This window comes from Malania oleifera, chromosome 10, assembly GCF_029873635.1.
Source record: "Malania oleifera isolate guangnan ecotype guangnan chromosome 10, ASM2987363v1, whole genome shotgun sequence".
Classification (NCBI taxonomy): domain Eukaryota; kingdom Viridiplantae; phylum Streptophyta; class Magnoliopsida; order Santalales; family Ximeniaceae; genus Malania; species Malania oleifera.
In genome coordinates this window covers 29,100,485-29,125,493 of record NC_080426.1, presented here as the reverse complement: position 1 = coordinate 29,125,493, position 25,009 = coordinate 29,100,485, and the positions used below count along the sequence as shown (strand labels likewise).

Genomic DNA, 25,009 nt, shown 5'->3' with positions numbered 1-25,009 from the left:
AAGATAAAGTATATTACTCCACCCGAGGGCTTGCTGAGAAAAGCGAATACGCTGGTAATTAATTGTGGGTACTAGAGTAGAGGGAAGCCATTTGTATGAGCGGGTGATCTTCCCTATTCTCGATAACTTTACCTGAATACACAATCCGAGGGCTTACTGAGAAAGGTGAGTGCCCTAGTGTTAACACTAAAGCAGAGGAAACCCACTTGTATGGGCGAGTGAATTTCCCTATTCTCAGAAACTAACATTAAAATACTGATGGTTATGGGTATGTGATTGGATGATAAGGACGTTGATCTTGTGCGATTATGGGCATGTTATCTGGCTTCTTGTGAACTATTTGTACACTTTAGATGGATATTTTAATTGTATTATAAACACTTCAGCCACACACTATTATAAATTATTTCTTCCTTACTGAGAGGTGTCTCACCCCGTCATATGTTAAATCTTTTAGGTTATCCAGGTGATCGAACTTAGATAGCTCAAGGGCGGGATAGTTTTGTGAGTTAAATATAGCAGATCGGATATGTATTTAGTTTATGTTTAATATGTATTAATTCTGGATTTATCATATGAAGGATTAGGTTGTAATTATTATGGATCAATGTATGTAAATATAGCACTCTGGTATTTTCTGTTAAATGTATTTATTATTTTCACTGTGTGAATGGTATCAGAGACGCGTATCGGTCTCTTAACGCACCGAGCCCCACGGGGCGGGTTTGGGATGTTACATAAAATCTCTGATAACATAATTAAGTCTCCTAACATAGCATATTTCTCTTACTTGGTTTTTGAAAAGCCTTCACTAAACTTTAGCCCTACACCCGCAGGGTTCTCCACTCAACACCCTAAAAATCATATCTCCTAGAACAAAATATCATTATTTTTCTATGTACAACGTTTCATACAACTATGGGAAAGGCAAAAACCCAATGAAATGCCTTACCCTGGAATTTGGATGAATTTCAAACCGTCTTCGCTAGTGATCTGCTCCAGCAGACTTGCAGAGAACTTTCCTAAGAGCGTCGTGGTGGCCTTAAATCGTCGATTCGGCGAGAAATGGAACCGGGATGGAAGAGAGAAGGAGAGGGAGACGTTTATAGAGAGAGAGAGAGAGAGAGAGAGGGTTTTCCTGTGCCAAAAATTAGTCAAAAATCTGAGTTTTTGTTATTTATAGAGCCAAACTCGTCGACGAGACACGTCACCTCGTCAACGAGTCCCTAAAGGAGTTTGTCGACGAACCTTTATTCCTAATCGACGAATTTCAGGCTACCATAAACTCTCTCTCGGTATCTTCTCGTAGATGAGACGTGCCTTCGTCGACGAGATCCTCAAGAACCCTCATCGATGAAACCCCTATGTTCGTCGACGAGGCTCTGAAAAATATCTTCGGTTATTATAGTTTATATGTATAACACGAAAATGCTCATAACGCCACACACTGATATTAGTTTATTTCCCTTACTGAGAGGTGTTTCACCTCAGCTATATAAACATTTCAAGAAATCCAGGTAGAGGAGCAGATAGAGCTTCGCGTCAGTAGAGTCAGACCGAGCTACCCTGTCAGAAGGGTGAGTTGTAGACTCAGGGTTGGATTTATTCAGGAGGTGACCCTAGGTTAGTTTTGGTCTTTTTGTGGATGATTGTATATACATATATAACAATTTTAGTAGGACTCTGGTATTGTGGTTGGTTGTATGGTATGTTGTAAATTACGTTTCCTGCTGCTTAGGTATTAGAGTTGTATTTTGGTATATCCTTGGTACTCATGGGTCCAAGTTGATTATATTTTAACAGCTGAACTGATTTATTATATTAAATGATATTAAAAAGGGAAAAAATGGCAAATTAGGCAAGTTGTTACAGTTTGGTATCAGGGCCTAGGTTGCTAGGTTCTGTAGACTATAGAGTGCAGCTGAAACAATACTAGAGTATAGGAAGAGGATTTGAGGTTTTGTTCTACAGGTTAGAGACAAGACTTCCATGGTGGTTTTTATGTCTTTCTTGGGGTGATGATTTTATAAAATCTATAGTAACTATTGTCGGGTTGTGTTTCTAAAGTGTAGGACTGAATCTTGAAATAAAATAAGGATGTCAAGATAGGGGATTTTGGTTAGATGCGTAAGATATAAGGATAGGGTCCCTAAGTCATGTTTATTGTCTTTGCAGGATGGAACCTAGAGGAGGTAGCGCCCATGCGAGCGGTAGTGATGGTGCAGGGCCCTCGAGTGCAAGCAGGACTGACTCTAATGTGGTATTACGCAGTGTGGCTCAGCAAGTTATGACTGAGATCGTTAGGTGCTCCAGAGAATAGGGGGGCCATCTATAGGGCATGGGTGCACGAGAGAGAAATTTACCAAGATGAATCCTCTGACACTTTCAAGAGGAGTTGATCCTGCGGCCGCCAAGAATTGGATGCAGGAGATCGAGAAAATTTTGGCAGTATTGCAGTGTATGGGGGAGCAAAGGGTTCTCTTCGCCACCTATAAATTGATAAGGGAGGCCGAGAGGTGGTGAACTGCGGTGAAACTAATGGAGCAGCAGAGAATGACACCGATAGTTATGACATGGGACCAATTTAAAGAATTATTCTTTGATAAATATTTCCCAACCACTATCAGGGAAGTTAAAGTGGAAGAGTTCCTGAATTTGAAGCAGGGACAGTAGTCGGTCCAGCAGTATGTAGTAAGGTTTATCGAGTTATCAAGTTTCGCCCCATATATTGTTCCTCATGAAGTAAAGAAGGCGAGACAGTTTGAATGGGGTTTAAGGCGTGAGATCTATAGGAAAGTTAGGGTGTTGAAAATACAGGATTTTGCTGAGTTAGTTGATAGAGCAGCTTTGGCTGAGGCCGGTGAGTGGTTGGGTGTGGAGGATTAGGGACAGAAGAAGAGGTCCACAACTTCAAGCTTTCAACAGGGTTTTGATCGGGGTCAGTGGAGAAGAGGAAATTACGATAGAGGTCAGAGACAGGAGACTGGGGGCCGTGAGGTTTAGGGTACTCAGACCTACCCTGTATGTTAGATATGAGGAAAGAGACATCTGGGGGAGTGCCGAGCAGGTAGATGTGTATGTTATCATTTTGGAGGATCAGGGCATCTGGCACGAGATTGTCCTACACCTATTAGTACTGCTCCTGCTCCTAGGCAGTTCAGGGGAGGCTACCAGGCGCCTCGTGGAGGTCAACAGAGGAATGCAGCCCCAGCGAGGGTTTATGCTTTGATTCTAGGTGACGCTAAGACTGTCACAGACGTCGTGACAAGTACCCTTACTGTTTTGTCATGTCATGCTATTGTTTTATTTGATTCAGGTGCTACTTATTCTTTTGTGTCTACGAATTTCATTAAATTGTTTGGAGGCGAGACCTAGTTATTAGATGTAGAAATGTCAGTAGCTTCACCGGCTGGTTCAGTGGTAAAGTGTCGTACGGTGCTTAGAGGCTATCTAGTAGAAATTCAGGGGAGAGTACTACCTGCTGATCTAATTGTACTTGACATATGTGGGTTCGATGTAATACTGGGTAAGGACTGACTGACAGTTAAATATGCTAATATTGACTGTCATTTGAAAAGGTGATCTTCAAACCACCAGGAAAGCAAGAATTTAGGTTTGTGGGGTCATAGGTGTGTTCCACACCTCAGTTAGTGTCGGCTATGCAAGTGAGAAGGCTACTCCTGGATGATTGTCTAGGGTTTGTAGCCCTTGGCGACAAGTCTTGCTTTGTATCTCTGAACTTCTCCTTGAGCGTTCTTCTTGGTCTTTTAGACCCATTTCACACCAATTGTTTTGTGGCCCTTCGAGAGATTTGTCAACTCCCAAGTCTTGTTCTTCTCAATGGATTGAATCTCCTCATCCATCACTTTTCTCCATTTGTCTTCTTCATTAGTCTCCTCAAAGCTAACCGGGTCGTTGGTCAACAATAGACAATATAGTGTAACATACTCTTCCATTGGTTTTGTAGTTTTATATAGATCAGCTAGATTACGAGCTCCTCTAGGCGTCATGTCTGAGATTTTACGATCAATTGGTGATAGAGATTCATTCCTCTGTGGTGAACCATGTGGAGGTGTCTGCAGCTCGGAAACTTGTGACTCATAGCCACTTCTCTTGTCTATGTGGGTTCTTCTCCTTTAAGCGTCAATTCTGCATCTTTGGAAGATTTAGCCTGGTCCCACTTCTAGGATTCATTTTCTTCAAAAATGACATCTCAACTATGAATGTCTTTCTTGTTGATGGGATTGTAGAGTCGATATCCCATGGTGTTGTCACCGTATCGAAAAAAGATATATTTCTCTCATATATCTTCCAACTTTGTCCTTCTTGCTTTTGAGATCTTGGCGTAGGCAATAAAGCCAAATACTCTAAGATGACTCACACTGGGCTTGTGAGTACTCCAGGCTTCATGTGATGTCTTTGTATTAAGACTCTTCGTAGGACACTTGTTGAGTAAACAGACTACACATGACACTGCTTCTGCCCAAAAACTTTTTAGCATATTCTTATGCTTTAACATGCTCCTAGTCATGTTAAGAATCGTACGGTTCTTCCTCTCAGTTACACCATTCAACTAGGGAGTGTAGGTCGGTGTGAACTATTTTTGAATCCCTTGTTGCCTAAGGAATTCCAGGAAAGTTTTATCCTTGTACTCTCCTCTTTGGTCTGATCGGAGTGACTTGATGCGATAGCTACTCTGTTTCTCCACAAGAGCTTTGAACTCTTTGAATTTGTCGAACACCACTGACTTCCTTTTCAAGAAGTAAACTCAAGTTTTCCTACTGTAATCATCAATGAAGGTGAGGAAGTATTGATTTTGTCCATTTGAAAACAGCCTCAATGGACCACACACGTCTGTGTGTACTAGCTAGAGTGACATGGTAGATCTTTAGTCGGCTTGCTTTCTAAAGCTATTTCTGTATTACTTGCTCAGAACACAACTTTCAAATATCACATTTGGGTGGTGGATGTTGGGTAAGCCTTTCGCCATCTTCTTGCTTCCCAATTGTTTCAAACTTTTAAAGTTCAGATGTCCGAACCTAAGATGTCATAGCTAGTCTTTAATGATGACGCTCAAACACCTTGGCGTATCATGTTGAATGGCGAGTGAAAACATTCGATTCTTTGCCAGTTGTACTCGAGTAACGAGCTTACCTCGAGCGTCTTTTATCACCATTTGCTTATCTCTAAGGTTAATTCAGTAGCCTTTCTCCACAAGCTGTCCAAGACTAAGTATATTAGTCTTTATGGCTAGAACATAGTGCACGTTGAAGATAAAAGCATGGTCTCCATCCTTCCTCTTGATTAGGATATTCCTCCTTCCTCGAACTGGTACTTTAGAGAGATCACCAAATGATATCTCTCCCCGAACTTTCTCATCAAGTTCATTAAATAGGTTTTTTCTCTTTCGATTTTCTCTTTTTCTGCAAAATTAAAATTTTCATTTACTTCGTGATTTTGAGGATTACCTCTGCAGTCATTACTGTAGTATCTGTACTTGTGGCAGTTGTAGCACTGAATGTTTTTCTTGTCTATGTTCGGACGATTATTGTATCCCCCTTTTCTTCCTTGTCCTCTGGCTCATGGGACATAGTTTTGTTGATTGCGTCTTTCTCTAGTGGGACCTCTTCTGCCTCTGCCGCTTTCTCCAGATTCAAAATTTCCTGAACCTCTTCCACGAGATCCTCGGCTTCGTCTTTTTCTCACTGTGATGTCCCCCATTTGTCGTATCTATCTGTAGTGGGGGCAACTTCGTTTGGAGGGCTTGCTCCAGTGCTTTATCTTCACTCCTTCTATTGACTTTCTGCTCATGGGCTTGGAGTGAGCCCATAAGTTCTTCTATAGACATGGTTTCTAGATCTTTTGTTTTTTCCATGGTCATAGTTATATAATCAAATTTTGGATCTAAAGATCGTAAAATTTTCTCACAAATTCTTTCGTCGTTAAAAGTTTCTCCATTTTTTTTCAATTGATTTGATACTACCATAACTCGTGTATAGTAATCAGTAATCTTAAAGATTCGAAATCACCTCATAGTGTTTGAAGACGAATCTTCTTCACTTTGTCTGCACCTTTGTGTGTTCGATGGAGAGAGTCCCAAACTTTTTTGGATGTCTTGGCGGAGGTGATGATTTTGAATGTGGCCTCATTAAGGCCTTGGTAGATTATGGACTTCGCATTGCAATCCTTCTTTTGATCGACTCGCAAGATCGTTGTTTGAGCATCAGACATAGATGCTTCGGCTTTTTTTATAGGGCTTCTCTGTACCCATTTTCAACAATGTATATGACATGCTGAACACCTAATAGGGCCCTCATTTGAATAGACCAGTTGTCGTAGTTCTCCTTTGTCAACTTTGGAATAACTGCTTGTGCAGTACTGTTAGCCATTAGATTTAATATATCAAAAAATAGAGTGATGGGGATAGATTTTGCCAAATCTGATACCACCAATGTGTTCAGAAGGTTGAAAAACTTTCGAAACTGATTTTGGGTTGCAAAGCCAGTTTCAAAATCATGGAACTAGCCAAAAAAAATTCTGGACCGGTTCAACTGGGCTGGTCTAACTTAATGGAGATTAACGGAGTCAGTGATTACCATTACGCCACATAGCAGAATCTGGGCGTGCCGTGTGTCAGCGACTGGGCGTGGGTCGATCAGCCGGGTCGAGTCGTGCTCGCGAGTCTGGATCCGGGTTGCTAGTTGCTGGGCTGGGTTGCAGATCGGGTTTTCGATTCGGATCACATCAATTAGGCGAAGATAGCGCATGAAAGTGCAAACGGAGCGTGAGGTTGCCGGTCAACTCTTTTGCCGGCGCGTGAGGCACGTGTGGATGACGTTGTTTCATCTGTTTGTGCGTGTGAGCGCGTGTAAAGGCTCTCAGACTCCGTTTGAGATGCGGTTTTCACCGTTGGAATCGTATTAGTGTGAATTTCAGAATGCTATACTCAATTTTGGATTTCAAGTAGCTTTGGATCTGAAACTTTTTTTTGAATTTCCTCTGTCACCTTTGTTTGGCGAATTTCAACGACCTGAGCGCTCTGATACCGCTGATGGGTGGAGGGGACTCATTCAATCACTGGTTGTGATTGAACTCAGTGAGGAATTGTACTCAATTGCAAACAACTCTTTCAATTTTAATAAAATCTGAAAATTACAAAGGAGAATTCAAAATACAAAATAGCTATACTCTCATTGGTTAATGTCCCTCTCTACACCATATATTACATTACACACACACACATCTATTTATAGCAATTGCTAGAACAGTAGGTGGGAATTGACTTCAACGGAGGTGGACTGGTAGGTAGAGTAGGTTGCCTGCAACTTAATAATTTTAACATAAATGGCTGGGTTGGTGGAGCTGCCACCGTCCCACCATCAAGTTTAATCTTCAACAATTACAATACAAACAAATGGTACAACAAACAATTGATAGCAAGGTGAACACATAAATGCATACACAGAGGGATGGAAATGATGACCACCTTTAAAAAAAAAAAAAAAAAGACAGTGAAAGCAAAGTCATGGTGCAAATCTTGGTGGAGGCAAAGTCTTGGTATGTGCTTTGTTCCCCCCGCCAGGGGTCTCGTCTGCACATCGTAAAGGGGGTCCACAAGAGGAGAGCCACATCCCGAATGTCCGACCTGAGTGTGTATAATCATTGACACAATTAGTATCGAATGAGTAATATGTATGAGTGAGTACCAACTTGTCTCAAAAGTTTAAGTATATTGGGTTTTAAGCCCAAGCATGTATATGAGGATCCATCATCCACTCAATTTTTTTAATATGAGACAAATTCACAAGTAAAGTTCTCAACATACACATATGTACATATTCATAAAATTTTTCTTACTTAATTTGTGAAATGAACTAAGTTATGAATATAATTAATTGAAAATTTGAATAGAAATTAAAATAATATATATTGTAGCCTATCTTGTTCTTCTAGTTTATTTATGTTTTTCTTGCCGGTCATTCGGACGGCAAAGGGTACGTGTCATGCATGCAAGACATGCATATATGCATGCATGTCCCATCATCACAAGCCAAAGCAAGCTCCTGCTGCTGCCATAGCATTGGAAATGATTAAGGAATACTTTCTACTTCAATTTTCCAAATCAAACGTCACCAAAAACCAAAGCAATCAAACAGGAATGGTTTCATCAAAAAGCAAACGCGCAATATGCAATAATAATATTATTGATATGTGTGCATACATATATATATATATATATATATATATGTCCAGCAGTTCCCTTTAAACATATTTCAGATAGTTGATTTTGCTTGTAATTAACGAAAGAAATTAAAGCTAGGTAGGTCGACGGCTGGCCGCAGATAGATAAAATGGCTACCGGAAAACAAAGCGGCGGTGGTAGACCAACTCCGGCATCACAAGCTAATTACCCGAATCAAACCGATACGGAAATGTCCACCTATGACTGGATACAAGAAGAAGGAGCTTATACCCTTCTCTTTTCTCCTCCTCCTGGTTCGTTTATTTATTACCTTTTAAAATTAATTATTCCTATCGATCCATTATATATAATGTTCACATGTAATGGCATTCCATCCAACTCTAAAGAAATATTATTCATTTTTTTGACCCGCTGAACTCACGAATTTGTTTTATATAATCTATCTCATATTGTTATTATCCAAATCAATATTATAAGTTTATAATTTTTCAAATAATAATAATATCCAGAATTTTTTATTTTTGCACTAAATCATTCATCACATATAATTTTTAATTAAATTTAAAATAAACAACGTGAATTCAAAATATAATAAAATAAAAATATCCATAAAGTTTTCCAAATTTTAAAAAACTAAGAATCTTTTAGGAAAATATATATATATTTTCTATTTTTCAACTATTCTTGTTCTAGTAAAAGAATAAATTTTAAAAAATATATTATAAATTAAGTAAAATAATTATAATAATTTCTATTCATATTATAATTTTTTTTAATTTGTATTATTTTTTTACTTGTACTCTTTTAATTATAGTTTAAAGCTTTTATTTGATTCAAGAATAAAAATGAGATTTTTTTTTTCAATCAATTTGTATCATTTTTCTATTTTTATTACTTTTAAATTCTTATTTGATTCAAAAATAAAAATGAAAACTTTTTCAATCAAGTTTTTAATTAGTCTAGTTTTAGAAATATTAATCGTTAGTTTTCAATTTTAATTTAAGTTTACTTTTAATTTTTGTTCATAATTTGTCATAATTTATAGTAGTAAATATATATTGACATGCATCTCAATACCTTGGATCTTACATCACAAATGATATATATATATATATTGACATACATCTCAATATTTTAGATCTTCCATCTAGGTCTAATGTCTAAACTAGCATTAATATAATATTTAGTCTGTAGCAAATTCTAATTAAGTCTTACATAAAGTAGTCATTTCTTATAAGTGTTTATTATTATTATTTGAAATCATGGTATTTGAAACATTTAGGACACTCAACTAATTCATCGGCATGATGAGTCTACCTCTCTACCCATCTCTACTTTTCCGTTAATTTTGTTAACCAAAACTAGCAAACAAATAGACAAACAAACAAACAAAACCTATAAAGCTAGCTAGGTAGGCAGTATATATTATTATGAAATAGTATATTTACTTCTCAATTAGGTTTATTAATCAAATAGACTTACTTAAAATTTAAAAATCACACTAAATTGTCTATCTTAATATTTAAAATGTGCCTTAACATTTAAATAGACTGTTTAGTGCTGAGCTGATGCATTAAATTCTTTCCCCTACCCCCCACCCCTTCACAGGGTTTAAGAAGGAGCACTTAACGGTCACGCCTGAGTGTGTCCTCAAGATTAAGGGATGGCGCCCTACTGGCCCAAACAAATGGACCTTTTTCAACAAGGAATTCCCAATTCCAAAGGACTGCATCATAGAAGAAATTACTGCCAAGTTTGAGAGAGGAATAGTTTCTGTTTCAATGCCCAAGACTATTATTACAACCACCGTCACCACCACCACTACCACCGCTACTGCATCTACTATTAATACTATTGCTGAAGCCATTAGCTCCAAAGTTGTAGCCCAAGCACCCCAGTCAGACACATCTCCAAGCCCCCAGTCCCCTGGTAATGCATCTACTATTAATACTACTGCTCAAGCAATTAGCTCCGAAGCTGCAGCCAAAGCACCCCAGTTAGGAACATCTCCAAGTCCCCAATCCCGTGGAGCTGACACAGGCCGTATTAATCCAATGCCACAACGCGACGGTGGTAGAGCAACTCCGGCATCACGAGCTAATGACCCGAATCAAGCCAATACGGAAATGTCCACCTCTGAATGGATAGAAGAAGAAGGCGCTTATACTCTTCTTCTTTATCCTCCTCATGGTTAGTTTATTTATCCCCGTTTTTAATTAATTATTCCTATCTATCTTTCATATATAATGTTCATACGCAATCGTCAATGAAAACGCTAAGACGCCAACTCTAGCAACTATTGGGGAATTGGACTTACTCTTATAAGGGAGACGACTTCCAAGGAAGCAGTTGGAACTCAGGGAGAGATTGTTGAAATTTTCATTTGTGAGTTTGTCCCACATTAGAAAAATTGAGTGGATGATGGGTGGTCATACACATGGTTGGGCGCAAATCCTAATAAGTTTAAGTTTTTGGTTTAAATTGGTGTTCACCCATGTGTATCAAGCCTATCCATCAACTCCTTTGGTCTTAACAACAGCATTATTCACTTTAACTTAACCTCACCAATTTGTTCTATATAATGTATCTTACATAAATAGAGTCTAAATCAACCTTACAAGTTCAAGATTTTTTTAATATACATCCCATATAGAGTACTTCTAGTTTTGCAAAATACTCACAATAGCTAATGGTAAAATTTTTGCTATGTATCATTTTCTTTTTATGTTTTTTGTTTTTCTTTCTATATAATTAAGAAATAAATTATGATAATGTATCTATTTATGTGTCTAATTTTCTATTTATAGTTTTGATTTTAAATTATATTTTTAAAAATAAGAATTTTTTTTGCATTAAATAATTCATTATATATAATTTTTAATTAACTTTAAAATTAAAAAAGTGAATTAAAAATATAATAAAATGAAAAAATTTATAAAGTTTTTCAAATTTTTAAAAATAAAATGTCGTTTAGGAAATATATATATATATATATATATATATATATATATTGCCCTTTTTCAACTGTCATAGACATTAAGATTGTTCTTGTTCTAGTAAAAATAAATAAATTTTAAAAAATATAATAAATTAAGTAAAATAATTACAATAATTTCTATTCATATTATAATATTTTTTTTATTTGTATTATTTTTCATTTTAATTATTTTTTTAATTTTTTATTTGATTCAAGAATAAAAAATGAGAATTTTTTCAATCAATTTGTATCTTTTTTCTATTTTTACTATTTTTTTTAATTCTTATTTGATTCAAAAATAAAAATGAAAATTTTTTCAATCAAGTTTTTAATTAGTCTAGTTTTTGAAAAATTAATCAAAAAGATTTTTGGTTTTCAATTTTAATTTTAATTTATTTTTAATTTTCGTTCATAATTTTTCATAATTTATAGTAGTTATATTAAAAGATCCCTTAGTGCTCGGACCAACACAAATGATGTATATATATATACGTGCATTTCAATACTTTTGATCTTGCATCACTTTAATATATAGGTCTCCCTCCATATGTTCATGTGCTTGTATTTTAGATGCTAGGTATTTGATAAATTAGTCTCACATTCATTAATATTAGATATGTAAAAAGGGGATCTATTTTTAATATATGTGGAATTTAGAAAAGAGTCACAAAGGTTCTAACAAAGAAAAAGAAATGCTGAGTGGATGCATCAAATTCTTCCCCCTACCCCCACCCCCTCGCAGGGTTTATGAAGGAGCACTTAACGGTCAGTGCTGAGGGTGTCCTCAAGATTAAGGGACAGTGCTCTATTGGCCCAAACCAAGGAATCTCTTTCAACAGGGACTTTCCAATTCCAAAGGACTGCATCATAAAAGAAATCACTTCAAAGTTTGAGGGAGGAAAAGTCTATGTTTCAATGCCCATGACTACTACTACTACCACCACCACCACCACCATCACCGTTACTACGGGTACTACTACTAATACGAATACTAATGCTGAACTCATTACTGGTGGTGAAGATAAAACCAAGGAAATGAATAATTTGGGCGCCACAAAGACTACTAATACTATTACTCAATCCATTACCGGTGGTGAAGATAAAACCAAGGAGATGAATAATTCGAGCGCCACAAGGACTACTAATACTATTGCTCAACCCATGACCAGTGATGAAGATAAAGCCAAGGAGATGAATATTTCGGGCGCCGCAAGGACTACTAATACTATTGCTCAACCCATTATCGGTGGTGAAGATAAAACCAAGGAGATGAATAATTCTGATGCCATAAGGACTACTAATACTATTGCTCAACCCATTATCGGTGGTGAAGATAATACCAAGGAGATGAAAAATTCGGGCGCAACAAAGACTACTAATACTATTGCTCAACCCATTACTGGTGGTGAAGATAAAACTAAGGAGATGAATAATTCGAGCGCCTCAAAGATTACTAATACTATTGCTCAACCCATAACTAGCGGTGAAGATAAAACGAAGGAGATGAATAATTCGAACGCCACCAAGATTGCTAATACCATTGCTCAATCCATTACTGTTGGTGAAGATAAAGTCAGGGAGATGAATAATTCGAACTCCACAAAGATTACTAATACTATTGCTCAACGCATTGCTGGTGGTGAAGATAAAACCAAGGAGATGAATAATCTGGACGCCACAAAGATTACTAATACTATTGCTCAACGCATTGCTGGTGGTGAAGATAAAACCAAGGAGATGAATAATCTGGACGCCACAAAGGGAAGAGACACAAGAGATGCAACAACTACTGGCAGAGCTTATTCCCTCGCTTTGAGCTTGTTTGATGTCCATGGAAGAGATGATAGGCAGCCGTTGGTGAACATGGGTGTGGCTATGCTAGTAGCAGCAGCTGTTGGTGCTTTCCTCACCTATTGTTCTACGTCCTCTGGAAGAGCCAGAAACTAGTTCTTTCTTCAGGATAGAAATGGCACTGAATAACATTATTTGTATTTGTACAGCAATTGGTCATGCACCCTGTGACGGTTGTCAATTGGGACTTGTGAGGTGCTGAAGTCCATGGCGTAAATTAACCAAGGGCATGTAATATTGAGCACTGTATTCATGTATAGAAAAGGATGGGGTACTGCTTAAATATTCAGATTAGGCTAAATCCATGGTGTAAATGTATGACAAATAATTGCTCAATTTAGTTTAACTCCATCAAATCAATCAAAGGATTTCTTAATTGTGTTACTTTAGGAGACGACTCAACGAATAAATTTATTACCTTCCAAAATGAGTTGATACAAAAATCCCTCTATGGTTGGGTAGTCAGTAAATCCATGCACTTATTCTTATAAAAGTGCCTATCTTACCATTTTCAGTTCGATATATAATAATCTTATATTTATTCAAGGCAACAACCAATGTACAGACATGACATGCGTGTGTCTCGCATGTACAATCTTACATGTTTGTGTATTTGTGAATGAGTAAAACTGAAAATTTTGTTGATGAATGTGAAAAAATTGCTACTTCTTTTATTTTTGGCACAAACATTTTAATTTTAAAATAAGAATACATCTAAAAAATGATATGCTTTTTAGAAAAGGTATGCTATAATTGAGTGAAGTTTTATCAAAGCCCTGTTTAGGTCAATAATTTTACTTGGGAAAAGAAAATGAGAGGAAAATAAAGAGCAATTAAACTCATTTTCGCTTAACACTGTGTTTCGAACTTGGAAAATCTTTAGAAAAGGAAAGTAAAGGAAAATATAAAAGAATCTATTTTTTTTTTTATGTTTGGTTATCAAGAAAAGTAAGAAAAAAAACAAAAAATATTTCAAATTTATGAACAAAAATATAATTTTAGACACTATTTACATTTAATTTTTCATAATTTTTAACGATATTAAAATAAATTTTCATTTTTATTAGTATTTGAACCGAGGGAAAATATAGTGGAAAATCGGTTTCCTCCTTATTTACTTTCCTTTCCTTTTCCCAACCAGAATCATTGATCCAAACGGAACCTAAATATTATCTAAAATGAAATTTTATTTTAATATGATTAAAAATTAAGAAAAACATAACTTTAGTGATGTGTAAACTCGAAATTTTGTTTACAAATTTGGTTTTTTTTTTTTTTCTCAATATCCTCAATAACTAAAGATGAAAATATGAATTTCTTAATATATTTTTTCTTTTTTCAATATTTTTTGAGTTCAAATGGAGTCTAACTATTACCGCTAAAAATAAAAATATACTAGTAGAAGCAGAATTATTATTCATTACTGTTGTGGTTATTGTTGTAATGCCTTTTCTCGATTATTTAATTAATAATGCGCTTCAATGCTTGCTTAGCTGTTGATTTTTTTTTATTTTCTTTTCTTAAAATAATCATAAAAATATACCTTTTTCTCTAGTAGTTTTATATAATTCCCCTATGAATATGCTGAATTTTTTTTTAAAAAAAAGTATGATATTTTTATAATTATACGATAAATTACAAACATAAGGTAAAATTTGGGATCTAGTAATTACATCAAACCTGGCTAGAATTATTTCTTTCAAAATAAACCCTATTTTTTTTTTCTTTTCTATGTATTTTAATTTATACATTTTTTAAAATAAAAAATCACATTAAAAAAATTTAAAAAAAGTTTAAGTTTGAGACATAACATAATCTTATTTACTTGAAGAAAATAAAAATAAATAAATAAATAAATTATATTACCTAGTACAATTGACCTAAAAATTAAGAATATAGATAATTGCTCGAAAAAAAAAGAATATAAAGTTGACCTAGAATATAAGTAGATAATGTAACAATAATATCACAATATAAATAATAAATGTATATGTCTTCCTAATAATTGTGAAAAGAAGTTGATATGTATAATATATATTTTATTTCCTAATAATTCCTCATTAGGAAATATATTAGTAGATTTTTTGTTATTATTTATATTATAATATTATCATGACATGATAGCATCATAAAGAGTTAAGAAATTTTTATAATTTACTTATATGTAAACTTTATATTATTTTTCTTTTCAGGTAAATTATTTTTCTTTATTATTTATATTATAATATTATTATGACATGACGCAACATAAAGAGTTAATATTATCATGACATGACACATCATAAAAAGTTAAAAAAACCTTTATAATCTACTTATATGTCAACTTTATATTATTTTTCTCAATCTTAAGACTTTTTCTACTAGGCTACCTATTTTATTTTTTTCATAAATTAATTCTTTCCCCTTTTCTTTTCAAGAAAATAAGATCATGTTATGCCCCAAAATTATTTTCTTTTTAACTTTTCCATACTCTTTTTTAATATATATATATATATATATATATATATTTAAATATATGAGAAAGTCAAAAGATGCATTATCTCACAATCTAATGATCAGCTCCTACAGTCTTAAAGAGAATGATCTTACGAACCTTATGGCGGTTCCGAATCGTCAAACCAGGTCAAATCCGGCCCGAAATCGAAGAGAGAAGGCTGAGAGATCGTTTTCTAGAGAAAGAAGAAGAATTTTCCCGAGTTTCATGCTAAAAAATGAAAGAATTTCAATTTATAAGTAAGGTTTCATCGACGAGACACGTGGGTTCGTCGACGAGGCGCTATAGAGGCTTCGTCGACGAGAAGATACCTTCGTCGACGAAGTTCAGAGTTCCAAAATTCTCTCTCAGGATTCTTTCATCGACGAGTAACAAACTTCGTCGATGAGATTAGAAGGACATTCGTCGACGAGGCCTGCTTTCCTTCTTAAATCCTTCCTTTATCCCTTATTACCCATTAATCCATTTTATTCATTATATTTTCTAATTATTTTAAATTCCGGGTCATTACAGGCACTATCAAGCATTATACATATTATAGTCCAACTGATCCTCCTCCACCTGGTCCATTAATTCACTAGTGGCCCTTCATGCCAGTCGACTATCTCGATACCCACACTGAAAACGCATATGTGTGGTTGCACTGTACCTAAATATAGCAACGATACCACGCTTTAAGATTTTTAAGGCTTCTCCTAGTAACAAGTTGCGCTCCCAATATCATATATACAATTTATAATAAAACATACTAACATGTTTCCAATTCATAAATCATCTGTACAGTTCCAGTATTTTTACAAACTCATTCATTCATACTGTGGTATAAACCGACACACACATTTTCGGTTTAATCCTTTTCACATATAGAGTTCGGTATCTAACCAACACCTGTTTTTAGCATTTTCAAATAACAATTTGGAACTCCAGTTCGCATATTCCATAAACACACATCTCAATTCATTATAGTTCAATTTCATAACATATGTCACACTCATTTGATTCAATATACTATATTATAGTAAATAGTTCATAACATATCATTTAGATTGCAACAAGGATTTTAAGCATCTCCTATATTAAGTTTAATGCAAATAAAGTAGTTTTGAAAAGTTTGGAGATCATACGTCAAAACCCGATTTTTTTTCAAAATCGTAAAATCGTAAAATCGACATTTTTACCTGGTGAAACTTTACAAACAAGAAGTCAATACGTGCATATAAACATAAGCTATAGTTCTAGCGGTTTACTTTTCTAAAATAACTGATGTAAACAAATCCCCTTACCTATATCCTGAAATAAACTGAACGCTTGAAAACGACCCTTGACCTTTTTCACGAACTCAAGAATCTACTCAATTAGGATTGAAGATCTTAGCTCCTTGATCCTCGTGGTAACCTTCGATCGTCAAAACGGGCGACGAACAACAAATGATCAAAGAGAGAGAACTCGCCAGTTCTAGAGAGAGAGAGAGAGCTTTTGTGATTTTTTAACCATTAAGTAACCAAAAATGATATTTATAGACCACTTGAGCCAGTCAAATTCGTCAATGAATTGGTGCCTTTGATGACGAGCCACAGAAGGCTCTTCGTCAATGAACCTCTTCCCTCGTCAACGAACCCTAATATGATATTTTTCTTGTCGGTCGGGATCTCTTCATCAACGAGGCTTTGAATTTTCGGTGACGAAGCACAGAAGGGCCTTCGTCGCCGAGAACATGGACTTCGTTGACGAAGCCTTCAAAAATTCCTTTTTTTTTTTTAGCCTTTTTCTTATTTTATGGGTTCGGGTCTCTGCAGCTTAACTCCTCCGTGGGCTGGACTTCTCCTCGCCTCATTTCCCCCCATGGGCTCTCATCGCCTCATTTCCCCCATGGGCTCGAGGGGGAGTATTAATGTCCGTCCAATCTCATATCGTCTCTGTGAGCAGTTCCAAAACCAGTATAAGATCTTCTTAACTCTCTCTCCGTGACACCTAGGTTTTGAGGATGAGTTCTCTAACAATTACAAAGCAAACAAATGGTACAACAAACAATTGATAAAAAAGTGAACACATGACACATATATGCACACACAGAGAGACGAAAATGATCACCATAAGTTGAAACAAGGATGGTGAAAGTAGCCCCCAGGGCATTGGCACGGTGGATAAGTGCTAGCAATCCAGTCAAGGGATCATGTATTCAATCCTTGGGTGTGCTACTCGCAGAGCCAACAGTGATGCAGAGGCTGAAACTGTGTCCTGTGGTTGGTAAACGAGAGATGTCCCATGCTCAGGTTTGACGAATGCCTAACCGACGCCAAAAACTATTACAGCATCCGATTAACTTGGCCGGCGAACCAGGGGGGAGGGCCGCCAACCCATGAGTTTGATTCCACATTGGGAAGGGTCCGAAGAGTAGCTCGTTGATGCCTGTAGTTCTCATGATAATCCAAAATAAAAACAAAAAACAAAAAACAGCGAAAGCAATGGAAAAAATCTGAATGCAAGCAGGTGCAAATGGCCAAAGCACAAATGTTTAATGCTTTTTTTTTTCTCTTTTAATAACTCGAAACTCTAACTTGAGCAAGCCCATCGAATCCATCTAAGCGGCACTAAACCGAATACGTATAAGTGAGCACCAACTTGTTCAAAAAGTTCAAGCATATCAAGTCTTGGGTCCAACCATGTATATAAGAACCCATCATCCACTCAATTTTTTCAATATGAGATTTTGAATAGAAATTTTATATATATATATATATATATATATATATATATATATATATATATATATATATATTGTAGCTTATCTTGTTCTTCTAGTTTATTTATGTTTTTCTTGCAGGTCATGCAAAGGGCAAAGGGGGTGTGCATTGCATGCCAAGACATGCATATATGCATTGGAAATGATTAAGGAATACTCTCTACTTCAATTTTCCAAATTAAAGGTCACCAAAAACCAAAGCAATCAAACGGGAATGGTTTCATCAAAAAGCAAACGCACAATAATATATATCCAGCAGTCCCGTCCAAACATATTTCAGATGGTTGATTTTGCTTGTAATTAGCCGAGGAAATTAAAGGTAGGTAGGTCGGCGCCCGGCCGCAGATATATAAAATGGCTACCGGAAAACGAAGCCGCTGTTGTGGAGCATCACAAGCTAATTACCCGAATCATGCCAATACAGAAACGTCCACCTATGAATGGGAACAATCAGAACGAGCTCATACTCTTATCGTTTCTCCTCCTCCAGGTTCGTTTATTTATCCCCTTTTTTAATTAATTATTCCTATCCATCATATATAAATCTAGTTCGAGTGCGATATTATTCACTTTGATCAACTGGTCTCACGAATTTGTTCTATATAATATATCTTACGTAGTAGTTAGAGTCCAAATCAATATTATAAATTTACGATTTTTTTAATATACATCTTATATATCATGTTTAATTGTAAAATTTTTGCTATGTTAGAATCTTTTTTGTATTATTTTTATTTTTATTTTTCTGTTTGTTTGTTTTCCTTTCTATATATTTGAGAAATAGATTATGAAAATGTGTTTGTTTATGTGTCTAGTTTTCCATATATATATATATATATATATATATATATATATATATATTATTTTAAGTTATTTTTAAAAATTTAGAATTTATGATTTTTAGTTGTTTTTTTGGCACTAAATCATTCATTATATATAATTTTTAATTAAATTTAAAATGAACAATGTGAATTCAAGATATAATAAAATAAAAATATCCATAAAATTTTTCAAATTTTTAAAAATAAGAAATCTTTTAAGAAAAAAAATATATTTTTTTTCTATTTTTCAACTGTCGTGTACGATAAGACTATTCTTGTTCTAGTAAAACAATAATTTTTAAAAAAAATATATTATAAGTTAAGTAAAATAATTATAATAATTTCTATTCATATTATAGTATTTTTCAATTTGTATTATTTTAATTATGGTTTAAATTTTTTGTTTGATTCAAGAATAAAACTGAGAATTTTTTCAATCAATTTGTATCATTTTTCCTATTTTTATTATTATTTTTTAATTCTAATTTGATTCATAGATAAAAATGAGAATTTTTTCAACCAAACTTATAATTAGTCTAGTTTTAGAAATATTAACCAAACAGATTGTTGGTTTTCAATTTTAATTTTAATTTTTATTCATAATTTTTCATAATTTATAGTAGTAACATTGAAAGATCCCTTAGTGCTCGGACCAACACAAATAATATGTAATCAGTAGCAAGTATTTCTAATTAAGTCTAACATAAAGTAGCCATTTCTTATAAGTGTTTTTCATCAATAATTTTTTTTTTGTTTTGTTTTTTGAAATCATGGTATTTGAGACCTTTAGAACACTCGACTAATTCATCGGGATGATGAGTCTACTCCTTTACCCGTCTCCACTTTTCCGTTAATTTTATTAACCAAAACTAACAAACAAATGGACAAACAAACAACAGGGCCGACTCTTCACAATATGGGGCCCTAGGCGAGATTTAATCAGGGATCCTTAATATTTTGTTTAATATATTTTTTTTCTTTCTTCTTTTCTCATCTCCGAATTCATATTTTTTCGTTGACATAATTAAATTTCAAAATTTACACTAACTATAAATTGACAAATTATGTAAACAAATAAAAATAAATTTAATAAATCTATAGAAATATTATATCGAAACAATATAACCTAATTATTATTATTATTATTATTACAAATCGAATGGCGAGTAAGGCTTTAGAGATATCGGATTTTTTCCGAGTACAACGCAACCTCAAAACTTCCAAAATCTAAGAAAAAATAGAAAAAAAAATCAGAGTGAAAATAATAGAAAAATAAACATTGAAATCAAAATTAGGGTTGATGAAAATTATAGAAAATCAGAGGTCCGAAGATGATGAACGCAAGAGTCGGAGTAAAAATCATAGAGATACCAAGAGATGAGAGTGAGAGAGTGTGAGAGATGGAAATATTTTTTTAGAGAGGTTAAGAGAGAGAGATGAGAGTAATAGATACTTAAAAATATAATAATGTTGTTAATTGGGAAGTCAATGGGACTTGAAAAAAAAAAGAATTAAATTGAATTTATTTTATATTTTAAAATATAATTTCATTTATTTGTTAGTTGGAAGTCAGTGTATAGGAAGAGAGCATAATAAATAATGTTAACATTATTTAATTTTAAAAAATTTGAGACCCAAAAATATATTATTATATTAAAAAAAATTTGGGAGCCCAAAAGGCAAGCACTTCGGCCGCCTAAAGGAAGAGCCGGCCCTGACAAACAAACAAACAAAACACACAAAGCTAGTATATATTGTTATGAAATAGTATATTTACTTCTCAATTAGGTTTATTAATCAAATAGGCACACTTAAAATTTAAAAATCACACTAAATGGTCTATATTAATATTTAAAATAGAGTAACATTTATAGTAGACGCATTAAATTCTTTCCCCACCCCTTCACAGGGCTTAAGAGGGAGCACTTAACGGTGACAGTTGAGGGTGTCCTCAAGATTCAGGGACGGCGCAGTAATGACCGAACCTCGACCCATTTCAACAAGGAATTCCCAATTCCAAAGGACTGCATCATGGAAGAAATCACTGCCAAGTTTGAGAGAGGAAGAGTTTCCGTTTCAATGCCCAAGACTATTACTCTTAACACCAAAGCCACCACCATCACCACAACTTCTAAATCTGCCATTGAGACTACTGCTCGAGCCATTACCTCAGCCATGGCACCCCAATCCCCTAGAGCTGCCACAGGAAGCCGCGGTGGTAGAGCATCACAAGCTAATGACCCGAATCAAGCCAATACGGAAATTGAATGGATAGAAGAAGCAGGAGCTCCTACTCTTCTCTTTTATCCTCCTGATGGTTAGTTTATTTATCCCCCTTTTTAATTAATTATTCCTATGGATCGTTTCGTGTATAATGTTCATATGTAATGGTGTTGGATCCAACTCTGATGAAAGCATTATTCACTTTAAACTAGCTATTGACCTTGATCACGAGTTTGTTCTATATATTAATATATCTCACATAGATAGAGTCTAATATTACTTCTAATTTTGCAAAATACTAACAATAGCTAATGGTAAAATTTTTGCGATGTACCATTTTCTTTTCATGTTTTTTGTTTTCCTTTCTATATAGTTAAGAAAGAGATTATGAAAATGTATTTATTTATGTGTCTAATTTTCTATTTATAATTTCGATTTTAATTTATATTTAAAAAAAAAGAATTTTTTTTGCATTAAATCATTCATTTTTAATTAAATTTCAAATAAACAAAGCGAATTTAAAATATAATAAAATGAAAATATCCATAAAGTTCTTCAAATTTTAAAAAATAAAAATGTTTTTTAGGAAAAAAATATATTTTTTTGCCCTTTTTCAACTATCACGTACATTAAGATTGTTCTCGTTCTAGTAAAAATAAATAAATTTTTAAAAATATAATAGTTTAAGTAAAATAATTATAATAATTTCTATTCATATTATAGCATTTTTTTTAATAAAAAAATTGCATTATTTTTCATTTTTGTCAAGTGTTACATATATAAAGTAGCCATTTCTTGTAAGTATTTCTCATTGATATTTTTCTTTGAACATTCTCCTTTATCCGCTTGTCAATTTGATATTCTTGTATTTTTATTATTTTAATTATACTTTTTAATTATTATTTGATTAAAAGGAAAAATAAACATGAATTCAATTACATTAAATTTATTTTAGTTTTGTATGTATTAAACAAAAATGTTGTTAGTTTTAAATTTTTAGTTTTTGTTTCCATAAATTTTAACAATGACACTAAGTGCCAAGTGACCCTTAATTCCTAGAATTTTTATCTTTGATTACTCTTACCAATAGGTCAATTAAAAACCTTCATACATTAGAAATTATAAAGGTGACCTCTCCTTCCACATGTCTGTGTGCCTATATTTTCGATATTAGACATATGATAAATTGGTCAAGTATCTAAAGAGGGGATGTGTTTTCAATAGGAAAGAGGCACAAAGACATGTAGAGGGGAGGTTCTAACAAAGAAAAAGAAATTTTGAGTGGATGCTTCAAATTCTTTTCTCCTACCCCCCCCCCCTTGGCAGGGTTTAAGAAGGAGCACTAAACGGTCACAGCTGAGGGTGTCCTCAAGATTGAGGAACAGTGCTCTACTCGCCCAAACCAACGGATCTATTTCATGGTCTTTCCAATTCCAAAGGATTGCATCATAAAAGAAATCACTTCCATCTTTGAGGGAGGAAAAGTTTATGTTTCAATGCCCAAGAAAACTATTACCACCACCACCACCACCATCACAACTACTGTTGGTGCTACTACTAATACTATTTCTCAAGTCATTATAGATATTGGTAGTGAAGATAAAACCAAGCAGATAAATAATTTGGATGCCACAAGGGCTACTCGTACTATTGCTCGACCCATTAATGGTGATGAAGATAAAACCAACGAGATGAATATTAATTCAGACGCTACTGATACTATTGCTCGACCCATTAATGGTGATGAAGATAAAACCAACGAGATGAATATTAATTCAGACGCTACTGATACTATTGCTACACCCATTAATGGTGGTGAAGATAAAACCAAGGATAATATTGCAGCAAAAGCAGACCAGTTAGCACCATCTCCAAGCACCCCGTCCCCTGCCACAGGCAACCTGCCGGCGCCTAATTCGTCTCCGAAGGATGGCGCTCCATCGGAAATGATTACTGAAAATTGTGCTGAAAGGGGCACCAAAGAGACAAAGGGAAGGAGTGGAACAAATGGGAAGCCTACCGAATTCGAAAAGGCTCCAAGTGCAGCGCTGCAAGACGGTGACAGGAAAGTAAATGGTGAAAAAGGCAAGGGATCATCAGCAAATGGTGTCACAATGACCCAGAGCAAGAAAAATTTGGAAAGGGGTGATGGGTCAACTTCTTTTCCCGGTGGTGAAGATAAAACCAATGAGATTAATAATTCTGGCGCCTCTGAGGGAAGAGACACAAGAGATGCAGAAATCACTGGCAGAGCTTATTCCAGCGCTATGAGCTTGTTTGATGTCCATGGAAGAGATGATAGGCAGCTGGAGGCGAACATGGGTGTGGCTATGCTATTAGCAGCGGCTGTTGGAGTTTTGCTCACCTATTGTTCTACGTCCTCTGGAAGACCCAGAAACTAGTTCTTCCTTCAGGGAAGGAATTGCACTGAATAACATTAATTATTTGTATTTGTACAGCGATTGGTCATGCACCCTGTGACGGTTGTCAATTGGGACCTGTGAGGTGTTGAATTCCATGGTGTAAATTAACCAAGGGCAAGTAATATTGAGCACTGTATTCATGTATAGAAAAGGATGGGGCACTGCTTAAATATTCAGATTAATTAGGCCAAATCCATGGTGTAAATGTATGACAGATAATTGCTCAATTTAGTTTGTCCATCAAACCAAACAGGATTTCTTAATTGTATTACTTTAGGAGACTACTCCACGAATTAATTTACTACCTTCCAAAATAACACTACAACTCCTTGTTTTAAAGCGTCGATACAAAAATCTATTGAAATAGTAAACTTGATTGGAGATGGCCGGTAGCCCACCACTGTTGATTTCTCTCTAATTGGTAGGTAACCTACTCCACCTACCAGCCCATCTCTGTTGAAGATTTGCTCCCACATTTGTTGATTATTTTGGTTTAGTATCTGCTATAAATAGAAGTGTGTGTGTGCAATGTAATGTGGTGTGTTGAGAGTGTAAAGCCAGTGAGCGTGAGAGAGTTTTATTTTTGAAGTTCTCTGTATCCATTTTGAGATTGAAATACATTATTGTTGTATTTATTTTCACTGAGTTTCAATCACAACCAGTGACTGAGCATTCCTCTCCACCCATTAGTGGTATCAGAGCGTCCAGGTACGCCAGCATTCACCAAACAAAGGCGAGGAGAAATTCAATTTTCTTCCCAGTTTTGAAGTTGCTCAAAATCCAAAATTAAGCCTACCCTACCATTGTGCAATTCGACTCGATACGATTCCAACGATGAAAACCACATCGCAAACAGACTTCGGGAGGCGTTGCATGCGCTCACATGCGCCTCATACGGTTTCAGCGCTTTTCCCACGCCGCACTCGCCGACGAAGACTCTGGCTGCCGGTGACACGCACCCACGCGCTCTGCACGCATCTTCCTCGCCCGCTTGGTGAGATCCGACCCGACCAGCAACCCGCGACCTGAATCCGCGACCAGCAAACCGGATCCGTACTTGTGGCCTAACCCGCTTCTGACCTGCATCCCAACCACCGACACGCGGCACGTGCAGACGCTGCCATGTGGACTAACGGTAAGTTTTAACGCCGTTAAAATAAACCGGCCACTTTAAAAACCACCCGAAAATTCCTGTAGCTGGTTCAGTGTTTTTTAAACCAGTTCTTTGCAACTCAAAACCGGTTCCTAAGGTTTTTCGACCTTTTGAACACATT

At 35.1% G+C, this 25,009-nt stretch overlaps 3 protein-coding genes across 3 annotated transcripts; all 3 read left to right on the top strand.

Annotated features, from left to right (window-relative positions):
• Positions 1-8,325: 8,325 nt before the first annotated feature.
• LOC131166203 (uncharacterized protein PB18E9.04c-like) lies at positions 8,326-13,373 on the top strand. The gene is made up of 3 exons (XM_058124549.1): positions 8,326-8,496; positions 9,812-10,393; positions 11,923-13,373. The coding sequence occupies exons 1-3, from the start codon at positions 8,352-8,354 to the stop codon at positions 13,125-13,127; spliced, it is 1,932 nt and encodes a 643-aa protein (XP_057980532.1). The 5' UTR covers positions 8,326-8,351; the 3' UTR covers positions 13,128-13,373.
• A 5,168-nt stretch (positions 13,374-18,541) lies between these two features.
• LOC131166218 (uncharacterized) lies at positions 18,542-23,747 on the top strand. Its single transcript, XM_058124567.1, has 3 exons — positions 18,542-18,758; positions 20,999-21,406; positions 22,639-23,747. Exon 3 carries the CDS (start codon positions 22,731-22,733, stop codon positions 23,712-23,714), a length of 984 nt encoding a protein of 327 aa, XP_057980550.1. The 5' UTR covers positions 18,542-18,758; positions 20,999-21,406; positions 22,639-22,730; the 3' UTR covers positions 23,715-23,747.
• Positions 18,623-21,411, top strand: LOC131166575 (inactive protein RESTRICTED TEV MOVEMENT 2-like). The gene is made up of 2 exons (XM_058125165.1): positions 18,623-18,758; positions 20,999-21,411. The coding sequence occupies exons 1-2, from the start codon at positions 18,623-18,625 to the stop codon at positions 21,409-21,411; spliced, it is 549 nt and encodes a 182-aa protein (XP_057981148.1).
• Positions 23,748-25,009: the final 1,262 nt, after the last annotated feature.

Excerpts from the sequence above, each read along its gene's own strand:
- LOC131166575 (XM_058125165.1), top strand. The coding sequence starts at position 18,623 with ATGGCTACCGGAAAACGAAGCCGCTGTTGTGGAGCATCACAAGCTAAT. Across the intron at positions 18,759-20,998 it reads TATCGTTTCTCCTCCTCCAG|GGCTTAAGAGGGAGCACTTA; the intron begins GTTCGTTTATTT and ends ACCCCTTCACAG.
- LOC131166218 (XM_058124567.1), top strand. The coding sequence starts at position 22,731 with ATGGTCTTTCCAATTCCAAAGGATTGCATCATAAAAGAAATCACTTCC.
- LOC131166203 (XM_058124549.1), top strand. The coding sequence starts at position 8,352 with ATGGCTACCGGAAAACAAAGCGGCGGTGGTAGACCAACTCCGGCATCA. Across the intron at positions 8,497-9,811 it reads TCTCTTTTCTCCTCCTCCTG|GGTTTAAGAAGGAGCACTTA; the intron begins GTTCGTTTATTT and ends ACCCCTTCACAG. Across the intron at positions 10,394-11,922 it reads TCTTCTTTATCCTCCTCATG|GGTTTATGAAGGAGCACTTA; the intron begins GTTAGTTTATTT and ends ACCCCCTCGCAG.